The sequence below is a fragment of the Trypanosoma equiperdum genome, assembly GCF_001457755.1.
Source record: "Trypanosoma equiperdum strain OVI genome assembly, contig: ctg_1253, whole genome shotgun sequence".
Classification (NCBI taxonomy): domain Eukaryota; phylum Euglenozoa; class Kinetoplastea; order Trypanosomatida; family Trypanosomatidae; genus Trypanosoma; species Trypanosoma equiperdum.
Genome location: NW_027123231.1, coordinates 50,131 through 67,960, shown reverse-complemented (window position 1 = coordinate 67,960; position 17,830 = coordinate 50,131). Strand labels below are relative to the sequence as shown.

The 17,830-nt window shown below is 45.5% G+C and overlaps 7 protein-coding genes and 1 pseudogene across 8 annotated transcripts; all 8 read right to left on the bottom strand.

Moving 5' to 3' along the window:
- Positions 1 to 54: 54 nt before the first annotated feature.
- Positions 55 to 507, bottom strand: TEOVI_000668300 (p25-alpha, putative; the record flags this gene model as incomplete). The annotated part of the gene is made up of 1 exon (XM_067220873.1): positions 55 to 507. The coding sequence occupies one exon, from the start codon at positions 505 to 507 to the stop codon at positions 55 to 57; it is 453 nt and encodes a 150-aa protein (XP_067076974.1).
- A 1,327-nt stretch (positions 508 to 1,834) lies between these two features.
- Positions 1,835 to 4,246, bottom strand: TEOVI_000668200 (kinesin, putative; the record flags this gene model as incomplete). The annotated part of the gene is made up of 1 exon (XM_067220872.1): positions 1,835 to 4,246. One exon carries the CDS (start codon positions 4,244 to 4,246, stop codon positions 1,835 to 1,837), a length of 2,412 nt encoding a protein of 803 aa, XP_067076973.1.
- Positions 4,247 to 4,795: 549 nt separating this feature from the next.
- Positions 4,796 to 7,015, bottom strand: TEOVI_000668100 (ATP dependent DEAD-box helicase; the record flags this gene model as incomplete). Its single annotated transcript, XM_067220871.1, has 1 exon — positions 4,796 to 7,015. The coding sequence occupies one exon, from the start codon at positions 7,013 to 7,015 to the stop codon at positions 4,796 to 4,798; it is 2,220 nt and encodes a 739-aa protein (XP_067076972.1).
- A 901-nt stretch (positions 7,016 to 7,916) lies between these two features.
- TEOVI_000668000:pseudogene lies at positions 7,917 to 8,408 on the bottom strand (annotated as a pseudogene). The gene has a single exon. A coding segment is annotated over exon 1 (492 nt).
- Positions 8,409 to 9,405: 997 nt separating this feature from the next.
- Positions 9,406 to 10,701, bottom strand: TEOVI_000667900 (Hydroxymethylglutaryl-CoA lyase, mitochondrial, putative; the record flags this gene model as incomplete). Its single annotated transcript, XM_067220870.1, has 1 exon — positions 9,406 to 10,701. One exon carries the CDS (start codon positions 10,699 to 10,701, stop codon positions 9,406 to 9,408), a length of 1,296 nt encoding a protein of 431 aa, XP_067076971.1.
- A 1,903-nt stretch (positions 10,702 to 12,604) lies between these two features.
- On the bottom strand, positions 12,605 to 14,740 carry TEOVI_000667800 (Zeta toxin, putative; the record flags this gene model as incomplete). Its single annotated transcript, XM_067220869.1, has 1 exon — positions 12,605 to 14,740. One exon carries the CDS (start codon positions 14,738 to 14,740, stop codon positions 12,605 to 12,607), a length of 2,136 nt encoding a protein of 711 aa, XP_067076970.1.
- Positions 14,741 to 15,396: 656 nt separating this feature from the next.
- On the bottom strand, positions 15,397 to 16,065 carry TEOVI_000667700 (Cysteine peptidase, Clan CF, family C15; the record flags this gene model as incomplete). The annotated part of the gene is made up of 1 exon (XM_067220868.1): positions 15,397 to 16,065. One exon carries the CDS (start codon positions 16,063 to 16,065, stop codon positions 15,397 to 15,399), a length of 669 nt encoding a protein of 222 aa, XP_067076969.1.
- A 555-nt stretch (positions 16,066 to 16,620) lies between these two features.
- Positions 16,621 to 16,929, bottom strand: TEOVI_000667600 (uncharacterized protein; the record flags this gene model as incomplete). Its single annotated transcript, XM_067220867.1, has 1 exon — positions 16,621 to 16,929. The coding sequence occupies one exon, from the start codon at positions 16,927 to 16,929 to the stop codon at positions 16,621 to 16,623; it is 309 nt and encodes a 102-aa protein (XP_067076968.1).
- Between the last annotated feature and the right edge of the window lie 901 nt (positions 16,930 to 17,830).

The window sequence follows — 17,830 nt, the reverse complement described above, 5'->3', positions numbered from 1 at the left end:
ATATATATATATATATATATCAAATGAATATAACATATTACAATTTCTTTTGTTTTACTTTTGCGAGGAGGTTGTGCCACGCACATCGACCTGATCCACACGGCGGTCGACAACCCCTGAAAGGGATCCGGCGTTACGATCCACATTTGTGGGGCCTCCCGCCTTGTAGACGCCCGTGTAGAGATTTTTGTCGTCATGGAACTTAACAGCTTCCGCTTTTGTGGAATTGGAGGCGGGTGATGCCTTCGTGAGAATTTCAGCCACCTGCTCGGGTGTCATCTTCAACTTGGTGGCAATATCAGGGAGAGCTCTTGTGTTAAACTCCGTGAAGGTGATTTTACGGGCGCCCTTCGCCTTGATCTTGTTGAAGAGGAGGTCGGCATCTGTAGAGGTGAAGGTTTTGCCAATGATTTTAGCCTCCTTTAACATTTTGGAGAAATGGGCATTGTCCATCTCCTTCGTGGGCGCCGTGCCGAAGGATGCAAATGCGTAGAAGACAGCTTCCATGATGACAAACTGTAGATATCTTTTTTTTTTCTTTTTTGAGGGTTTCCTTTGAGTGCTTACTTGAGAATATATGTAGTGTGTAGTATTAGCTCTTGTAGATGGTCGCTTGTAGCTTTTGCTTTGTTTTCTCTCTTTCTTTCCATAATTGCAAAGGAGAGATTGTGAAGAATTATATAAGGGCGGAAGAGGCAGTAGAGTACAAAAAAAAAAAGAATGTAGTAACAGATACAATCATAGAATAGATAAATAACCGCCTAATAGAATGATGTGCTAAAAGCAGAGGTGCCATGAAGTAAAGAAGGGCGGATGTGTTGGGACGCAGTGAAACAATGCACACGCTGTTCACCCACCTATATGTATATATATATATATATATGAGAGATCACTACGCCCGATCGGTAATATAAGGGTATGCATTCAACACACATACACGTGCAGACACGGTTGAGGCCGTAAGAGCAGCCAACTGAGGTGGGGAAAATGGAGAGACATCAGCTGCGTATGTAAGGGAGGAAAACCTAACTCACTCTCTCCAACGAAGTTGTAGTGGGCACCCACTTACGCCCGCAAATGTACATGCGGTGCTGCGTGCTGAAACAAGGAAAACAAAGCAAATGTGCGGGGAAGAATTAATTTGAAAGAAAAGAAAAACAATAACACTACCACCAACGAGGTGCACATCAGTGGAACATTAAAACCATGACGTGAAACGCGACGGCATCTAGCAAGGGGAAATAATAATAATAATAAAAGGCAAACCCCACTATTACCGGGACTGAATACGTAATAGGGTATAGTCAGGAGAAAGAAAATGAATTGTATCTGCAGTCCAGCCCAGCACAGACAAAACAGGAACCCCACTCTCTCTCTCTCTCAACAGGATCTCATCAGGAACCCACCAGGGCAAGGGTAACCGAGTGGCCAAAATCCGGGATAAACACACAGGGAATTAGAGGGTTACGGCGACAGCACGAAACAGTTCCCGAGATGAGGTGCCGAATTCATATTTCTCTTTTCCGCTTCTCTTCCCTTCCCACTCCTTGGAGCGACATGCTGCAACGCCTCCCACGCACTCATTCCTTTCGCCTGTGCGCATCAGCTTAGCGAACACGCGCCTGCCTCCCACCTCCAGGGATAAATAATAGCGAGCTCCAATTAGCCGCTTATACCGGCTGCATAAACCCCATTTGCAGAACATTGGTTCAGGGATCCGGGGCCGGCAATATTCGATATGTAAGTGGTTGTAAGTGTGCACACGGTGTTTGTGTGCGGCCACGATTCAGTGCGTAAATGTGTCCCCGGGTCTTATAGCTGCCCATAATCCTCTTCATAACTCACCCCTCATACCTATTTCTTGTTCCAAATAAGCCTTCAGCCGACTCACCGAATCTGCGGGGGCAGGTTGCGCTGAAGGTAACTTTGGCATTTGCTTCCCGGTCGTGTCCGTGGATGCTAATGATCCTTGCTCGTATGGTTCTTTTCCAGCTCGGATGGGTTCCTTCTTTTCAGTAATACCAACAAATGCGCGCGCAACATCACCGCGGAGGGCATCCTGCTGAGCGATGAGCGCCTGCCGCTTCTCCTCACGCTGCCGCCGACGTTCCTCGAGTTCGCCCAACTCCTCCCGGCTCCCACCAAAGTGTAACATCCCGAATTGAGAAGTGGTCTTCAGTGAGTTGGGAACGGTGCTGGCAATGCTCTCTGGGATTTGGCGGAGGGTTTTGCTCATATCATCCACGGTACTAGAAACTGAACGGTTCGTGGTTACCAAGCGGCGGGCCTTTCCGTAGTATTCCGCATAGTTCACGAAACGGTCAGGTTGACAGTATCTGTTAGCATACTCGGCGAGACCCTTTGTCAGCTTTTCTCTTCGTTTATTAATTGATTGTTCCCCACGTAAGCGTTCTTCCGCAAGTTGTGCTGAGGGCACAAAACCCTCCGCTGACGGGCGCACTGAAGGTCCCGTCATTGGTCGGGGATTATCTTCGGCAATCGGAGGGCGCTCCGCCGCCCACGCTCCATCCGCTGCATAAGCCCGTGGATTTGTTTGACCAGCTGTTGTTGGAGCGGGCGACTCGTGCACGCTTGCGGAGTGGGGCCTGGTGGGTGCGTGGCAGGACTTTGGGTCGGATGCATTTGTAAGGAGTGATGCTCGCGCTGAGGAATAGTAGTAACCGTTGTTCTTCAAATACCCCTCCTGGGACTTTGCGCCATTTCCAAAGCACTCCGTCAAGTCCTCTTTAAGCACAACAGACTCCAACATCTCAATACGTTCGCGCAGAGCTAAATTTTCAGCGTTTAGCTCCATCTCCCTTCGTTCGAGTTCTGCTTTCGCCTCCTTCACCACGTCAAAAGCAGAGCGAAGCTGGGTGTTGATGCTCATAATTTTCTGGAGGGCATCACATGCCTGCAGGAGTTTGTCCGATAATTCATTCACTTGTGCGTTAACGGCCTCGTCGTTTGAAGCCTGCACGTGGTACATAGGCTGTGGTCGCGTTGGGCCACTGTTGATGAGGTTGCTGCCAACAAGGTTCTGATAGTAGTTCAACTCCTCCTTTACATTTCCAAGTTCGCTCCGGAGTTGATTGACAACCTGTGTTACAGGGTCCTCAGCCACGTAAGGCACGTTTTTAATAGTTCTAGCTGTAGTAGCGAACATAAGCGTCGACATTGTTTCCTCCGCGTAGTTATCGGATGGGCTGATACACGCTAACATCGTTGTTAGTGAGTTTCCTCCTAGTGCATGCTTCAGGAGCTTGGTCAGTTTGCTATCACGGTAGGGGATGTGCAACTGATTAGCCCCCGCACCGTTTTTCTGATTGTGCTTTGATCGCTGGGCGAGAGAGGTGATCACTTTTCCCAAGGCAAAAAGTGACGTATTTATATCTATAGATTCCTTAGTCAGCTTTGAGGAGGGGTTGGCGTCAAGCGCCGTCAGCTTCTCTGACCCCGCCAAGTCTACAATGGTGAGCTGTGACTTCACACTATTCCCTGGGATGTCGCTATCGGAACGCTCTACGTGGATTGTAAAGACGCAGTGCGAGCGGGACGATTGCTGGTTCATCATATGACTTCCCATTTCTTTAGCTTTAGCACCAGACAAGAACATACGGCGCATCTCGCCGGGTTGGTCACACTCACATATGTAAAGGTTCTCCACTGTGAAAGTATCGTCACGGCACCAACGTACCTTTAGACCAGTGCCTTTAGAAGCTTCCGATGAGGGATTCAGCAAATCTGTAACCCGTTCATTGTATATCTGATAATAGCTGCACTTAAGGTGATATGATGTGTTAGCATCTGCGAACTGCTTTTCCCGAACACGATCGAAAATGAGCTGTATCACGCGGGGAATAATACCATGCTTTTCGGGGTCTGTGTCTATGTTGACTTTAGGGCCACCCCTACCGTTACGAATGTATTCAAACCCTTCGACTGTGTGTGTCTTTCCGCTACCTGTCTGACCGTATGCGAAAATGGTGGCACAAAATCCTTCGAGTACGTGACTGATCAGTGGACTCACCTCTTCAGCAACATCGTGCTGTTGCGCGTTGGGAAGGAAAACACGATCAAATGTAAAACAACGACCAACCCCTAATCCCTTTTCGGCAAGAGTAATTGTCCCAGCTTCTGCGTTAATCTGAATTCGGGAGGTTGTGTGGTTTCGTTCACTCGGAAGAAGGGGCCTACAGCGGGCAACAACACGTACCGCTGTTGAATCTAAAGATAGAGTGGTCATTCAAAAGTGAAGATGTGATCAACTATGAGACCCTCCTGCGGGTACACCTTTATGACAGGAAAGCAAAAAAAAAAAAAGGATTATTTAAAGCGGGTGTGAGCCACACAAAATGTGCAAGAAAAAAAAGAAGAAAAGGCGGAGACCCAAGCTAGTGAGCGAATAAACCGTACAGCAGCTGTTCGACCATAATTCATGATAGCGCAGAGGAAAAAAAGAAAGAAAGAAAAAAAAAGTCGAACACATCATGGCGAACACTATTAGTGTTGTTTATTGATTCGCACAATTACACGACCGCACTTTCACAGGAGGGATATCATCATCAACCACTTCTCCCGGCCTCCCCCCCGACCTAAAAGAATCATTCTTATCACATCAGTTTCCGCAATGAGACGAGCCATCTTTACACACAACCATAGAATTCCATGCCCAACGTACATTTATTTTTTAATATCCCTAAGGCTCGGATTCGCCGGTAGCCTTGCAAATTGAACGTTCCTCACACAGAAGAATTGGAAGATAAAATGGTGCTGGTAACCTCATGGACATCCATTATTTATTACTCTTCATACCATAAAGTGCTGCATTGAAGCTTCGGCTCTTGTTGTTGAGAAGGTTTCTCATTTTTTTCGTTGGAGCAAGTTTGCTGTTCAGTAATCCTTCCTTCTGTAAGGTGAGTGCCACAGAAGGGTCCCGTTCCACGTCCTTAGCCAACTTCTTTGCGTTAACGAACCGCCTATGCAACACCGGCGTTGGCGTGTAGTCCTCCATCTGGAACTGCTTTTCCGCCGGCTTACTAAAGAACTCACGACTGCGGTACGCCATGTCTGGATTCTCACTCTGGACAACGTAGTGTTGCCTCACTGCATACTGCGGATCCAACCCATATAGCTCAAACTCCTTTGTTAGGCGGTCCATATCGCTGGGTGGCACTTGTGCAAGATTGCTGTCAACCACGTGACTACAAAAATCAACTTCCAGCTGTGTGACCACCTCACGCACGGCCTTTGCTTCACGTTTGTCTGTTATGGTGTACACCCAACCAACATTTCCCAGTCGTCCGGTTCGACCACACATATGCTGGAAGGAACATGTGCTGTGGGGACAAAATGTGATGAAGACATGCGAGACAAGCGGTAAGTCAACCCCAAACGCCTCTGATTCATGTAGCAAGAGAAACTTCCATGAGTCACGAAACACACCATCATGGTAAACTTCTGAGAAGAGCTTTACATCCATTCCAAGCTGGCGTAGCTTCGTGCGCACCTGTAGGATGTTGTCTTCATAGCGGACATATATCACCGCCCGACCAGGGATCGTAGCCCGTGCATTCCAGATGAGTTGCACAACGTATTCGTACACATCCTCGTGGGCGAGATGAAAGCTAAAAAGACAGTGTATCGTTGAGGGAATGCGCACAGCGGAAAGAACAATCGTGTGGCGCTCCAATTTTACGCACAACGACTTTAAATGATCTTTGAGCGCAGTTTCCATATCGGCCGACACGAGCCCCAGCTGCAAGATGGATCGAATGTGAGGCCCCGGCAGTTGATGCAGGGTTCCAAGCAACAGTTCGCATGGGAGCGGATTCCGAAGCCTCTCCCGCATTTCGTGTACGGGAGCATGAGGGGGCACCATTGGAAGTTGTACACCCACATCATCAACGTAAACACGGCGAAGATAACCAAATGCCTCGAACTCCATTTTCTTTTCGAATAACAATTGGCAAAAAGTGTCTGCCGTCGTTATAAAGATCCGCACGGGTCCGTGATCACTATTCAGGGAACGGCGAAGGGTTCGATAGTACGCCTCATATTCTCCTGAAAAGATGCCCATAAACAACCATGTGTAATCGTCTCGAGGTCGGTCCACCATGGCACCACCCAGTTCCCCACAGAGTGCCTGCAACTGGTCGCGGGCTCGCATGGCAGTAATGGCATTACTAGCAACAAATACATTCAGTCCGGCAGACTCGTTTCGGACCGCTTGTAAGAGGGCAAGAAGAAGCGCACTAGTTTTCCCGCTCCCCGTCACGCCATTAAACAATACATCGTTATGATCTTCATGAAGAAGGGCGGGAAGGAGGCGACACTGAAGTCGCGTGGGCGCTGCACTGTATTTAGCTATAACTTGTTTACTCAACGTGGGGCAGAGCCCGAGCGCCTCCCACGCCATGCTACCTTTATCTTTGGCGGACAGTATTGTTGTTGTTCTTCTCGAATTAGTGGACGCAACTGCTGGAGAAGTTGCGAGCTCATTAACCCGAAGGTCATTGAATATGAGAGTCCTCGCACGCTGTTGAGCCGCTTCCAGCACAGTCCCCTGTAGGTCGTTATCTGTGATGATTTTATTATTGATACTCTGATCCGTACCATAAAGCTCGGCAAACATTGTTTCCGTCGAGTCCGTGAGATCTAACGGCTCATTCACTTCCTTTTGATTGTCGTTTAGGTCCTCACTGATCTGTACGGCATTTTCCGCTCCTTCTAACAATGCCGCTGCACCACACCCCTCAAGCACACATGTGCGAGGCGATGGTGCTCTTTTCGGTTGCGGCAAAAGCGCGAGGGGAGTGCGTTCGGTGCTGCTGTAAAGTCTCTCCGTCATATCTCTCTCTAAAGCCTCAGCTGATGGCCACAATTTCTGTTGATATCTGTAATAATTCCCCCGTCCATTTTTGCGAAGCTGCATGATGAGCTTGAAATCCTCATATTGATCCAAAATACTCCGCAGGCCTCTTCCACTGTTTGATTGTATGACATTTCGTTGCATTACAAATAAGGGGAAAGAGCGCGGAAGGCAAATATTAACTTCACACGGGCAGTGGCACCTGCGAATGTGGCTACGGTACAGTCTTTCCATTTCATCGATTCAACTTCTCTCTGTCTCGTTCCTTTGCTAAAACAAAACAAACAAAAACATTATATCGTTGCGTACCACGTATGAAAAGAAGAGAAGAAGAGGAGGAGAAAAATATTTTGGTTGCGAGGACGGGACAGGGTCGTAAAAAAAAAATAAATAAATAAATAACAAAAACGACAAATAGGACAAAAAGAAGGGTGTGGTTGTGTGTGATGTGGAGAAGGGGAAAACAAAACACCAGCGCATAAAATGTAAATAAATCGGTAACGCACATTGAAACCATATATGTAAGTAGCAGGGGGTGACGGAAAAGGTATTGCCGACAGGCGAAGAAGTGGTATTTTTATTATTTGTTATCCTTTGATCTTGTCCCCAAAAAAGAAAAAAAGAAAATCTCCCCGCCTTTGCGCCCAATCAGTTTCAAATAATAAAAAAAAGTGGTTACTGAAATGTGACGCCAATGTAAAGCTACTTTTCTTCACAACATCGATGTGAGGTGGAAAATATCTGTGCCTTCGTCTATTTATGCGTTTGCCACAACAACACGGTATATCCAAAAGACTTTCGCTTTCTTTTCCTTTTCCACCTATACGATATTGTACACCGTAACTTCCGGTTGGATGGAAGACATGTGGCTTCATCCATATGCGGCATGCGGGCGCAAAAATTAAAACACCATCAGCGGCAATTACGCGTTTCGCTCAATAAGTTTTTTTGTGTTCTTTTATGAAAAAATCTGCGTCCTCTTTTTTTTTTTTGCTTCTTTTTGTTCTCCCCTTCCACTCTTCCTTCTTTGTGCTTCGCGTTTCAACTAAAACGGACATTGAGCTCGCTTTTCGAATACCTCTGGTTCCTCCTTTAGACAACGGCGTGCGTCGTGGTTTAAATCATAATCGTCATTGTTTTTATATCCACTAAACACCTCATTGAGGACACGCATAATAACATTAGTTGCACGCTGGTCTGGTGTCCAATCCTTTTCAGTGAGTCGCTCACACACATCACCCTTTTCCCCAACAAGCGGACTATAAATATTAGTAATGAAACTTACCTTTGGTGGCTTGTCGGGGTAATCGTCTGTGAATATTACTGAAAGACGATATGCATTTTTCTTCTTATGCTGTGCTTCATCACTATTACTGCTGTAAATGCTGTCGGCTGGAGCCCGTGCCACAATATGCCATTGATAAACGTTTTCACTTTCAACAGCGGCAATGAGAGACACCACCGGAGCACTACGACTAATGTCCGTCTTTAGAACGTTAAGATCTTTAGCAATCCGTTTCATCGCAATTGCCGTCATCTGTGTGTGTGTGTGTGTGTGTAGGGGGAAACAAAACAAAACAACTCCGGTGCTAAATGCTTACGGTTCCGTTAGCAACACCACAAGTTGTCTCCACTGATGCGAGCCAAATGGGAATGAGCCCCGCCTCACTTCCTCTTCGTGTATTTATGCACTAAAGGAGATAATAACAAAAAAGGGGAAAAATTGAAAGTAGCGTAAAGAGAACAAAGAACCAACAGGTAGTAGACGCAAATGTCAAGTACATAAATGCTGCAAATATTGGTACAACGACAACAAAAACAACAACAAAAAGTGATCTTTAGAGATATGCGCATTTTGAACTGCATCAAACACATTTCACTACTGAACTTTCCAAAGAGACACGGTATATTACACACATGAGCATGCAGATGGACCGTGCGTATGAGTGGAAAAGGAGTGAAGGACATGACAGAAGGAATGGAAACAAATGGAAAGAGAAAAAGAGGGATACAAACGAGTCAACCGAAGACAGTGAATGAAAAAAAAAAGTATGAAGCAGATAAAAGTTAGGTCACAGAAATCAAGTGTGAGATACAAGACAGAGTAAAAGGGAACCGGGAGAAGCGCCATCAGCTTCCTTTCCTCTTTCTCACTCACTCCCTCCCTCCCTCTTTTTCTTTCTGCTACAAACAGTACATATTGCATACATCGTGTGTACGGGTTTCTGTTTGTGTGCATTCATGCCCCGTTCCTCTTTTTATCCTGCATCACATCATTGTCTTAAGTTCTTCATTTTGTTATCCCATAATTTCGGTTCTGTGGTTTTGATTTGTGAATTTGGGAAACACAGACTGGATGATAGAGGTGCCATTAACCAGCCATGATTACGGTACTCGTCTCCCTTCCCCTGGTCCCTCCTAAAGTCCCAATCACGAGTTTGAAGAGGGAGGAGGGGGGGGGGGGAAAGAAAAACCAAACAATAGCAACAACAACAAATAATAAAAAGAAAAAAAAAAGCAAACCTTTAGAATGCTCAGCAGGAAGATGCTTCAACGACACCTTCCCCCCTTTCTTCATTCTTAGTTGTTGTGTTGGTGTTGGAAGCCAATCTCTTGACGAGTAAGCGCCTTGCACCCATCGTGTACGCGTCAATTGTAATAAACCCAAGATTTTGGATATCAACCTTCGCGAAACTGCTGCGTATTTTCTCCTCTGATGGCTGTGGTGCACCCAATTCAGCAAAGACATGAATCATACTATCTCTAAATCCTTCATAATCCAAAGTACCATCGTCGTTAACATCATACAACTTAAAGTGCTCCTGGCATAACGTCGCAAACCGCTTCTCATCGTGCAGTGTTTGTGAAATCAACATGTCTCTCACGCTCACACCAAAAATCTCCTGTTTGATGAGGACGCATTTCTTTAGTTGCTCCTTATTGAGAGCAGCGGGGAGGACGCCACGCTCCTCAAGCGCCTTCACCACCACCTCCGTCGCAACATTTCCCACAAGACCGTCATCTTTAGCGAATGGGCAACCGCCCATACCACACAGCGCGCTGTCGATCATCGTGCAACCGGCATCCAACGCTGCAACAATTTTCCCTCTCGCCTCCACCGCATTACTGTGAAAATGTCCAGCAAATGTTACATCAGGGAATTTCTTCCGTAATTGAGTGAAGGTGTCAAATATGAGGGGCGGTTGCGCTACTCCAGTGGTGTCAGCAAGACTAATGTCACGCGCCCCCGATGCGACAAGTTCTCCTACCAATTTTTCCACTAAATCAATACTGTGCGACTCGCCATACGGATTACCAAATGCCATAGAAATGTAAATGAGAAGCTCCCTCCCATTGACGTCTTCATTGGGAGCCACGGGGTTTGAGCTTCGTTGCGCATTGAAAGCATCTGTGGCCTCCTTTATGTTTCTAATTTCATCAAGGGACATTGCAATGCTCTTTTTCGCATTACGTTGCTGAAACCGCTCGCAGCAACCAATCGGATACCCAATGACACTCACTCCCGGAGTTTCCAATGCCTGCTTAAACCCAGCGAGTGATGCAACAACAACAGACAACTTAGGCGCTGCCTTTTCCTCTTGCATAGTTTTCCAACAGTTAGCGATAACTTCGGTACTATCACGCATTTGAGGAACTGCTCGCGGTGACACAAAAGAACCACAATCAAGAGCATAAAAGCCACACTTCAGGAGAGCTTTAAGGTACCGTATCTTTTGTTCTGTTGGGATAAAATGTGGTAAGCCCTGCATCGCATCGCGCGGGCACTCCACCATGCGAATACTTGACCTCAAGGGTAACGTTCGAAACATATCTCTAATATAAGTGATACCGTTTTTAAAAAAAAATGTTGTTGCGTCTCTTTGCCTTATTAAGGGGCAAAAAAGAAAAAAAAACAAACAAACAACAATGATTGCACTAATCGCCCGCTTTGTCTATTTTACTTTTTATCTTTCCTCCACTGTTTTTTTTTTGACACGTACGAATGCCCTTTTTAGTTACTCGTTTAGTTTGCCTTTCAATGGGTTCCACTGTCCAAGAGCAGCAACACACTGCTGCGGTGTTGGATGTAAGTGTGTGTGTGTGTGTTTGTGGAGGCAACGTAAGTGTATGAGCAAGTTTGTTTGTTAAAATTTTATTTCCTACGCACAAAAAAGAAAAAGAAAAGATGAATGTGTACAACAACTTTAAAAGGAAAGAAGGAGGGGAGGGGGGGGGGGGAAAAAAAAACACCCCCACAAATGGCAACAACAACAGATTTATTTATATGTAAATATAAATAAATATAAATTAATATGATAGTAGGGAAGGTACTATTCAGAGAAGGGAAGAGAGTGGTGGAAATGCAGCACAACAATTCCCCGAGCAAACTAATGCGTTCAGCAGGCCTTGACTTCAGCCCTACACCAAATGAGAAATGGTTCAAACGGGTTTGAAAAAGATTCTTTTTATTTCTTTCTTTAAATAAAATGAAAAAAAAAAGGGGAAACACAAAAGAGTGCATATGTGTATGAAAGAAAAGGCGTGGAAGAGAAGAGAACAAAGGGAGGTGAGGGGAGGGCAAAAAAAGAAAAAAAAAGGGGATAACATAAAGTCCAGATATTAATGGGAGCACTTTGCACGAATAATTATAGAACACAACTACAACAACAACGACACCAACAACACACAAACAAAGAAAAAAAAGGAAGAGAAGGAAGCGGCGCCAAAAGCTCCACGCCTGCGCGTGCATGAATGTAACTTTTACTCGGTTGTTGAGCGGGAAAAGAAACCCCAACGACGAAACCAACCGCTTCTCCCGCTTTCCTCCATTTCACCACCATTAGTGAGAGGAAAGATAAAGTTAAAATAAAAATAAAAAAAAAAAGAAAAAAGAAATGAAGGAGAGAGAAAAGAAATGAAGGAACAGAAAATGATAAGACCAAGAAAGAATGAAAAGAAAAGTGACGGACAGTAATATCCCTATCCCTATCTCTTCTAGTTTTTTTTTCCTCTTTAAACGGTAACAACCCTGCCTACCCTTTTCCTTCACCTTAATGTTCTCATATTTTCTGTACCAGAGGCTGGCGGTTGGGGAAGCAAGGGCCAAGGTAGGGGAGGGGGAGGGACAAAAAAAAACCCACATTTACACGTGTATATGTACATGCAAGATATTACTGTGGGATTACCGTTTTAATTGAAAAGAGAACAAACAAACAAACAAAACAAAACACGCACACACGCACACCGAAAAGAAATCAACACCGATGTTATATGAGCTAGAACGGTTGCTATGTTATCCCTTCTCTGTTCAAACACTCTCCTCCGCCATCACTTATTAGTTGAACCTGTTTGGACCACTTCCCACTTCCCTCTGATTTTTTTTAAGTATTTGTAAACGGACATATGAAGGCACGCACACATAAGATACATACAATAATAGTAATAATAATAATAATGATAATAATAATAACAGGAAAAATGACGAACACAGTACTAATTAAAGCCTTCTCAATGCAGATTCCCCTACCGCCAGCCCACCACCAAATACAGCAGCACAAATGTCACTACTAATACGAACCGCAACGACGGCATCCAAACGTGTAAATGATAAAACAAAAACGAAATAACAATAACAACAACAACAATATCCTACGTCCATCCATATATTTTATCGACCCGAAAGCGCACATTAACAAATGGTCATAACGCGCCCGACCCCTCGCTGCTCCCGTGTTAGGATTGCTTGGGGTTGTAGAGCTCAAGTGCATTCCCAGCATTTTCATTTAACCCCCGTTGTCCTAAGAAAAGTGCATAGGCGTCGTGATCAACTACCACCAGTTTCCCCTCCCGCTTTTCCGCTACCACCGGCGGAAGTTCGCCCTTCTCGAGGTCAACAATCACATTGTTGTTGTATAACGTAGCTTCATCTACTAGGGAAACATATTCCACAAAGTTCTCTGCAAATAGGCGGAAGGAGCGAAGTTGAGTTTTGATAGGCACGCTTCGTCCTGTTGAGAAGTTGCGAAGGATTCCGCGGCGTACCGCAACTTCAGGCTCAACCGTTATTGCTAAGAGTCGAATTACATATGGTGGAAGGTGAGACTCTGACCGTGGTCCCACCGTCCTAAAGTATTCTTCCACTTTTCCACCATCCCGATAGCCCGGTCCCTGTTCGTACAGCACACGATGGGAATTGCGCACCATATCAATCACCTGCTGAACAAACGGTTTCCACATCATTGTACTATCAAACACAATGCTGCGCCTCCCATTCACTGCTCTCACCATGAGTTCCTCTGCCAAACGTGTGCTATACTCGTGCTGCTTCTCCATGTCATTCGATACCAGGTAACTCTGGCTCTTGTAGTTATCAGCACTAATGATGACGCTATTTGCCTTGTGCTCCTCCCACCATAAACTACCAGAAAGCACAGACACTACAGTGCTTTTCCCTGCAGCCACACCTCCTCCCAGAAAAATGAACACCGGTGCCTTTGCGCTGGTTTCATGAGAATCCGCCGCCTCCGCAGAGGAACTCAACGTCTGCAGAGAGTCCCTCGACGACGAATGCTTCAAACCATTCGGAAATCCCTTCCTTTCAGGGAGCTGATTAATGCGTGAAACCGCACGATTATCCGCAGGCATCAGCTGTGCTACGGAACCTCTGCTATTTATCCACTTTGCAAGCGACGGAGCCGATAAGTCACCTTCTGGCGGATACACACGGTGCTTCTTATGTTTAACAGAGGGTGATATTTCCTCTTCTTGCAATGGACTTGCTGCACAGGGGGAATCATCGCTTGACTCCTCCGCATCCGATGACACCAGACGCACTGGTGGCAATGCGTCGCATGATACATCATCGGCTTCACCCCCAGTGCCCCGAATGGTAGGCGTACCGTTACTCGTGCGCACTTGGTTGAATGAACAACCATTACCATTGGTGTTAGACTCTACAACTTCCAGCAATGGGCCGCTCTTCGGTTGGGATAGCGGTGGCACATAGATGATCGTTGGGAACCAATTTATTTGATATAAGCGCGCGAGTTCAGGCTCTGCAACAATGTGAACAACACACACCTGTGGTTGAGGGTTCAGCATCTGTTTCATGAGAATTTCCTCAAAGGTCCTCAGCGTCTCGCAACTCTTTGAAGAATAGTTAGCGTGAAATATGAGCACCACGCCATGTGGTGACTGGCGGAAACAGTTGCGGAGGTTGCTGAATGTTGCGAAACGAATGCGCGATGCATACCTTTCAAGAGGGGGCCGCTCAGGGTTTTCGAGGCCGTTTGTCCATGCTTCTTCGCATTTGTTAAAGCCCCGAGTATCCGCAGGCCGTTTACTAAGCAAAAAGGACGCCAGAGCTTCGTCCTTGTCCTTATCCTCGTCATCCAATCCATCAGCATCCTCGCTGCTATTCCTACAGAGTGGAAGCAGCCTTTCGCGTACAAAGTCCTCCGACTTTCTATTGGTTTGAATCATCAACTCTGTGTGGTGCCAATTCCAAGAAAAATACTCCGGCACAAACGTGTTGATCAGGTGAAGAAAATGTTCCATACAGTTCTGTGGGTCACACTCATCTGAGCCCGGAAGATTCTCGACAACACTATCCATGGATGCTCTCGAGTACATATCAGAGCAATTAGCACTCCTTGTGCTTTCCCGAATCCGGGAAATAATCAGGTGCCGATCTTTTTTGAATCGTATTACCCACTTTCTACACAACTCCCGTAGGAGCTTTGGGTCTGAGCGCGTTAGGAAAAGCATCGTGCAGCACGCGGCCAGTTTGGAGACAAACATGTTTGGTGGAAGCTCAAGTGCCAAAAGGACATATTCAATGAAGGATACAGTTGGTGAAGGTGGTTGCATGGAGGTGATGACCTCCTCCTTTTTCTTCCCGATATTATGGTGTCTGATTACGGCCACTTCTATTACGGTGGAAGAAAAGAATCCCCCGTTTCCCAACCAATCTACTTCTTCGCTCATAAGAGGGGGAAAAGTAAAAATAACAACAACAACAGCAACAAAAGAAGAGAAGGAGGGGAGGGGAATGTGTGGTAGAGGAAGAAGAAATTTTCATAAAATTAACGCGTGTGGTTTGGAGGACTCTCTGATATAGAGAAGACACTAGGCATTCATGAGGGTGGACCCTCAATCTCACGTATGCAAGAAAAAAAATAAAATAAAATCGAGGATGCAAGTGGAAAAGTGGGGGAAACACCTCCTCTTTGAGGTAAACCGTCTGTGGAACTCAGAGCTTTTTGCAAAACACACGCAGATACACACAGAGACGTATACTACCAATAAATAAGCGTACGTATATATATGTATGTATGTGTCTGGCTATTCTGCACTTTCGTTAAGCGCCCTTTCAACAGCGACACCACTGTGATAGGTAGCCCCGCTTGCGGCATCAACAGAAACCCCAGTAATAATGAGCCATCAAAGGTAAACCCAACCAACAAAACCAGCAGAATAAACAAACTATCAAACGGTACGCCCAAAAGAATAGCTTGTAAATGAAGTCATTCAACTGCTTCCATGTGTTTCAAGAGGTGTGACACAAGCATGCGGACCTGCGCAACCTGCTCTTCCATGCACACGACAGTGGATGCTACAATGTGCAAAAACACGGCAAACACGCGGTTGTTTAGAGCTTCCTGCATCTTCACGCCTCTGTACAGTGCATAGTTGCAGTAATATCGCCCCGCGTCGTAAGAAATAATCCAACGAGGCTTTTCGTGATGATCGCTACCATTTCTCTCAATCGCATTGAGTTCCTCTATGAGGGCTGTTGTTGTTTCGAGCTTGCATCCCTTCACGAAAGCACTGTCTTTGCATGTACTCAAGGGAAGCTCATCATCGATGGGGTTTCCCTCCAGTTCATTGAAGGCGCGCACTTCCAGCCGCAGTACCTTTTCCTTTTCGCGACTGTGAAGGCCCACGTTGACGAGAAGTACTCGATTCTCGGGATGTGTGGCTTCCAGATGAGCGGTGACGGATTCATTGAGGCGGTTGAAATATTTGGAAACGGCCTCTAAGTTCACGTCTAGTGTTTCATGATGGACATCCGCTTCGCCACTTTGTCTCACCTGTTCCGCTACACTTTGCGCAATGGTGGCGCTGGGGTTCTCCGTTACTTCCAAGAAGGGTCCGTATCCCGTTATGTAAAGTAGTGGTTTTGTAGGCTTCATTTCCACCTGCACCGCTGTAACCCCGGAAGCACGAGCAATGTCAGTGTGCTTCCTATTTTGCACGTACCTTAAGTTTTTTCTTCGTAGTTTTCCGTTCTTCTTTTCAAATTTCCTTTATGCTGGTGGGTGTTTGCCAACTGCGTGGTCCGACCAGGGGAAAGAAAGTAGTGTTAATGGTTGTTGAGGGAATCAATGCTCACGCCAAAGAACAGTATTCAGAAAGATCAAAATTTTATTAAGTATTGTGTGCTTTTATAGAAAAAAAAATAAAGAAAAGGAAGGTGCATATATATATATATATATATATTATTCATGTATGCATGCATGCGTTGCATGGGCCGAAAGGAAACCAATAACACGATAACTTAAGGACAGTCGCACAATACACGAGCAACCATACCGACGCGCCACTGCAAACTAATGAAGGCGTGCCGGTTTTTGTGTTGGAAACGGAGGAATCGGAAGAGGTGGAAGAGATGTGTTTGTGTGTCTGTGAACCGCAGTCAAATGCATTTAACAGTACTTCCCACCGGAAATTCTTTGACCTTCTTTGCCTTAATTCTTAAAGGGTGACCAGGGCTCATCTTTGAAGAACATTGCCTGTTTATAAAAGTACACTTGCCAAAGCCACACCCCAACAGTGGAGGAAACACACACAAAACACAAAAGCCTCAGCCACGCCCATTCCGCATCAGGCCGGCCGCAGCACGCCGCCTCCGCTAAAATATCGGGATTCCCCGCCATATCACCGCGGCCACTGTAATATGTTGGTGTATTGCGACGTCCCTTCAATACGGATGAAAGAAAAGATCGTTGGCGCGGCATCGCCTGCCGCAAGACTGGAAGGGTTCGGGCAATAAACATAAGTATGACAACACGGGAAATTGCGGGTTGGCACGGATTTGTTGCTGCAACTTACTGGCTATTATTATGATTACCGTATGTCACTACAAATAAGTGGTTGGATCTGCAGAAGGGAAAAGTGAAAAAAAGAAAAAAAAGTAAGGGAGAAGCGACGATGGCAACAACAGCAGCAAAACGGAGAAAGGAAGAAGAAGGGGGGAAAAATGGAAATAATGTAAGATATGCATATGCAGCAGCGTTTGGCACCGCCTCACTTCATAAGCATAAGCATATATATATATATATATATATGTATCCCTGCGTTTGAATTGTTACTATTCGCATTCTCTTTTTTTTTGCTTGTTCCGTTTGTTTTCGCTTCCTCTCCCTGTTTTTTTTAAACGTTTGTTTATGTAATGTGCACTCTACCTGGACACAATGTGGTAATCGCGTCACCACACGGCTTTCTTCCCTTTTCCCCTCCTTTTTTGCTTCCCTATACAAATACATGCAAATAAAACTCCTACAGATGTTATTTTTATTTTAAACGTGATTCCCCCCCCCCTATCACCTCCTTATATTTCATTTCCCAGCAATAAACACTGCCTTTCCTCTTTTTTTCCCTTTTTTTTCCTTTTTCGATTGTTTGATTTCTTCATTTTTTTCTTGTTGGCGTTGACGTTAATACCTCTTTGCTTTCCAGTCATTCACTTACTCATGTACTGAATTATTTATTTGCTTCATTTCGTTTCATTTCAATCCATTCCTTCGGGTTATAATTGAAGGTCGCGCAACGTTGCCGACTTGGCGTGCTCACATGAAAGTGACACAACGGCCCGCACAGCACCACTAAGGAAAATAATAAAAAGAAAACACCAACCACTGAATAAACAATGAAAAAAACAAACAAACAAACGTGACG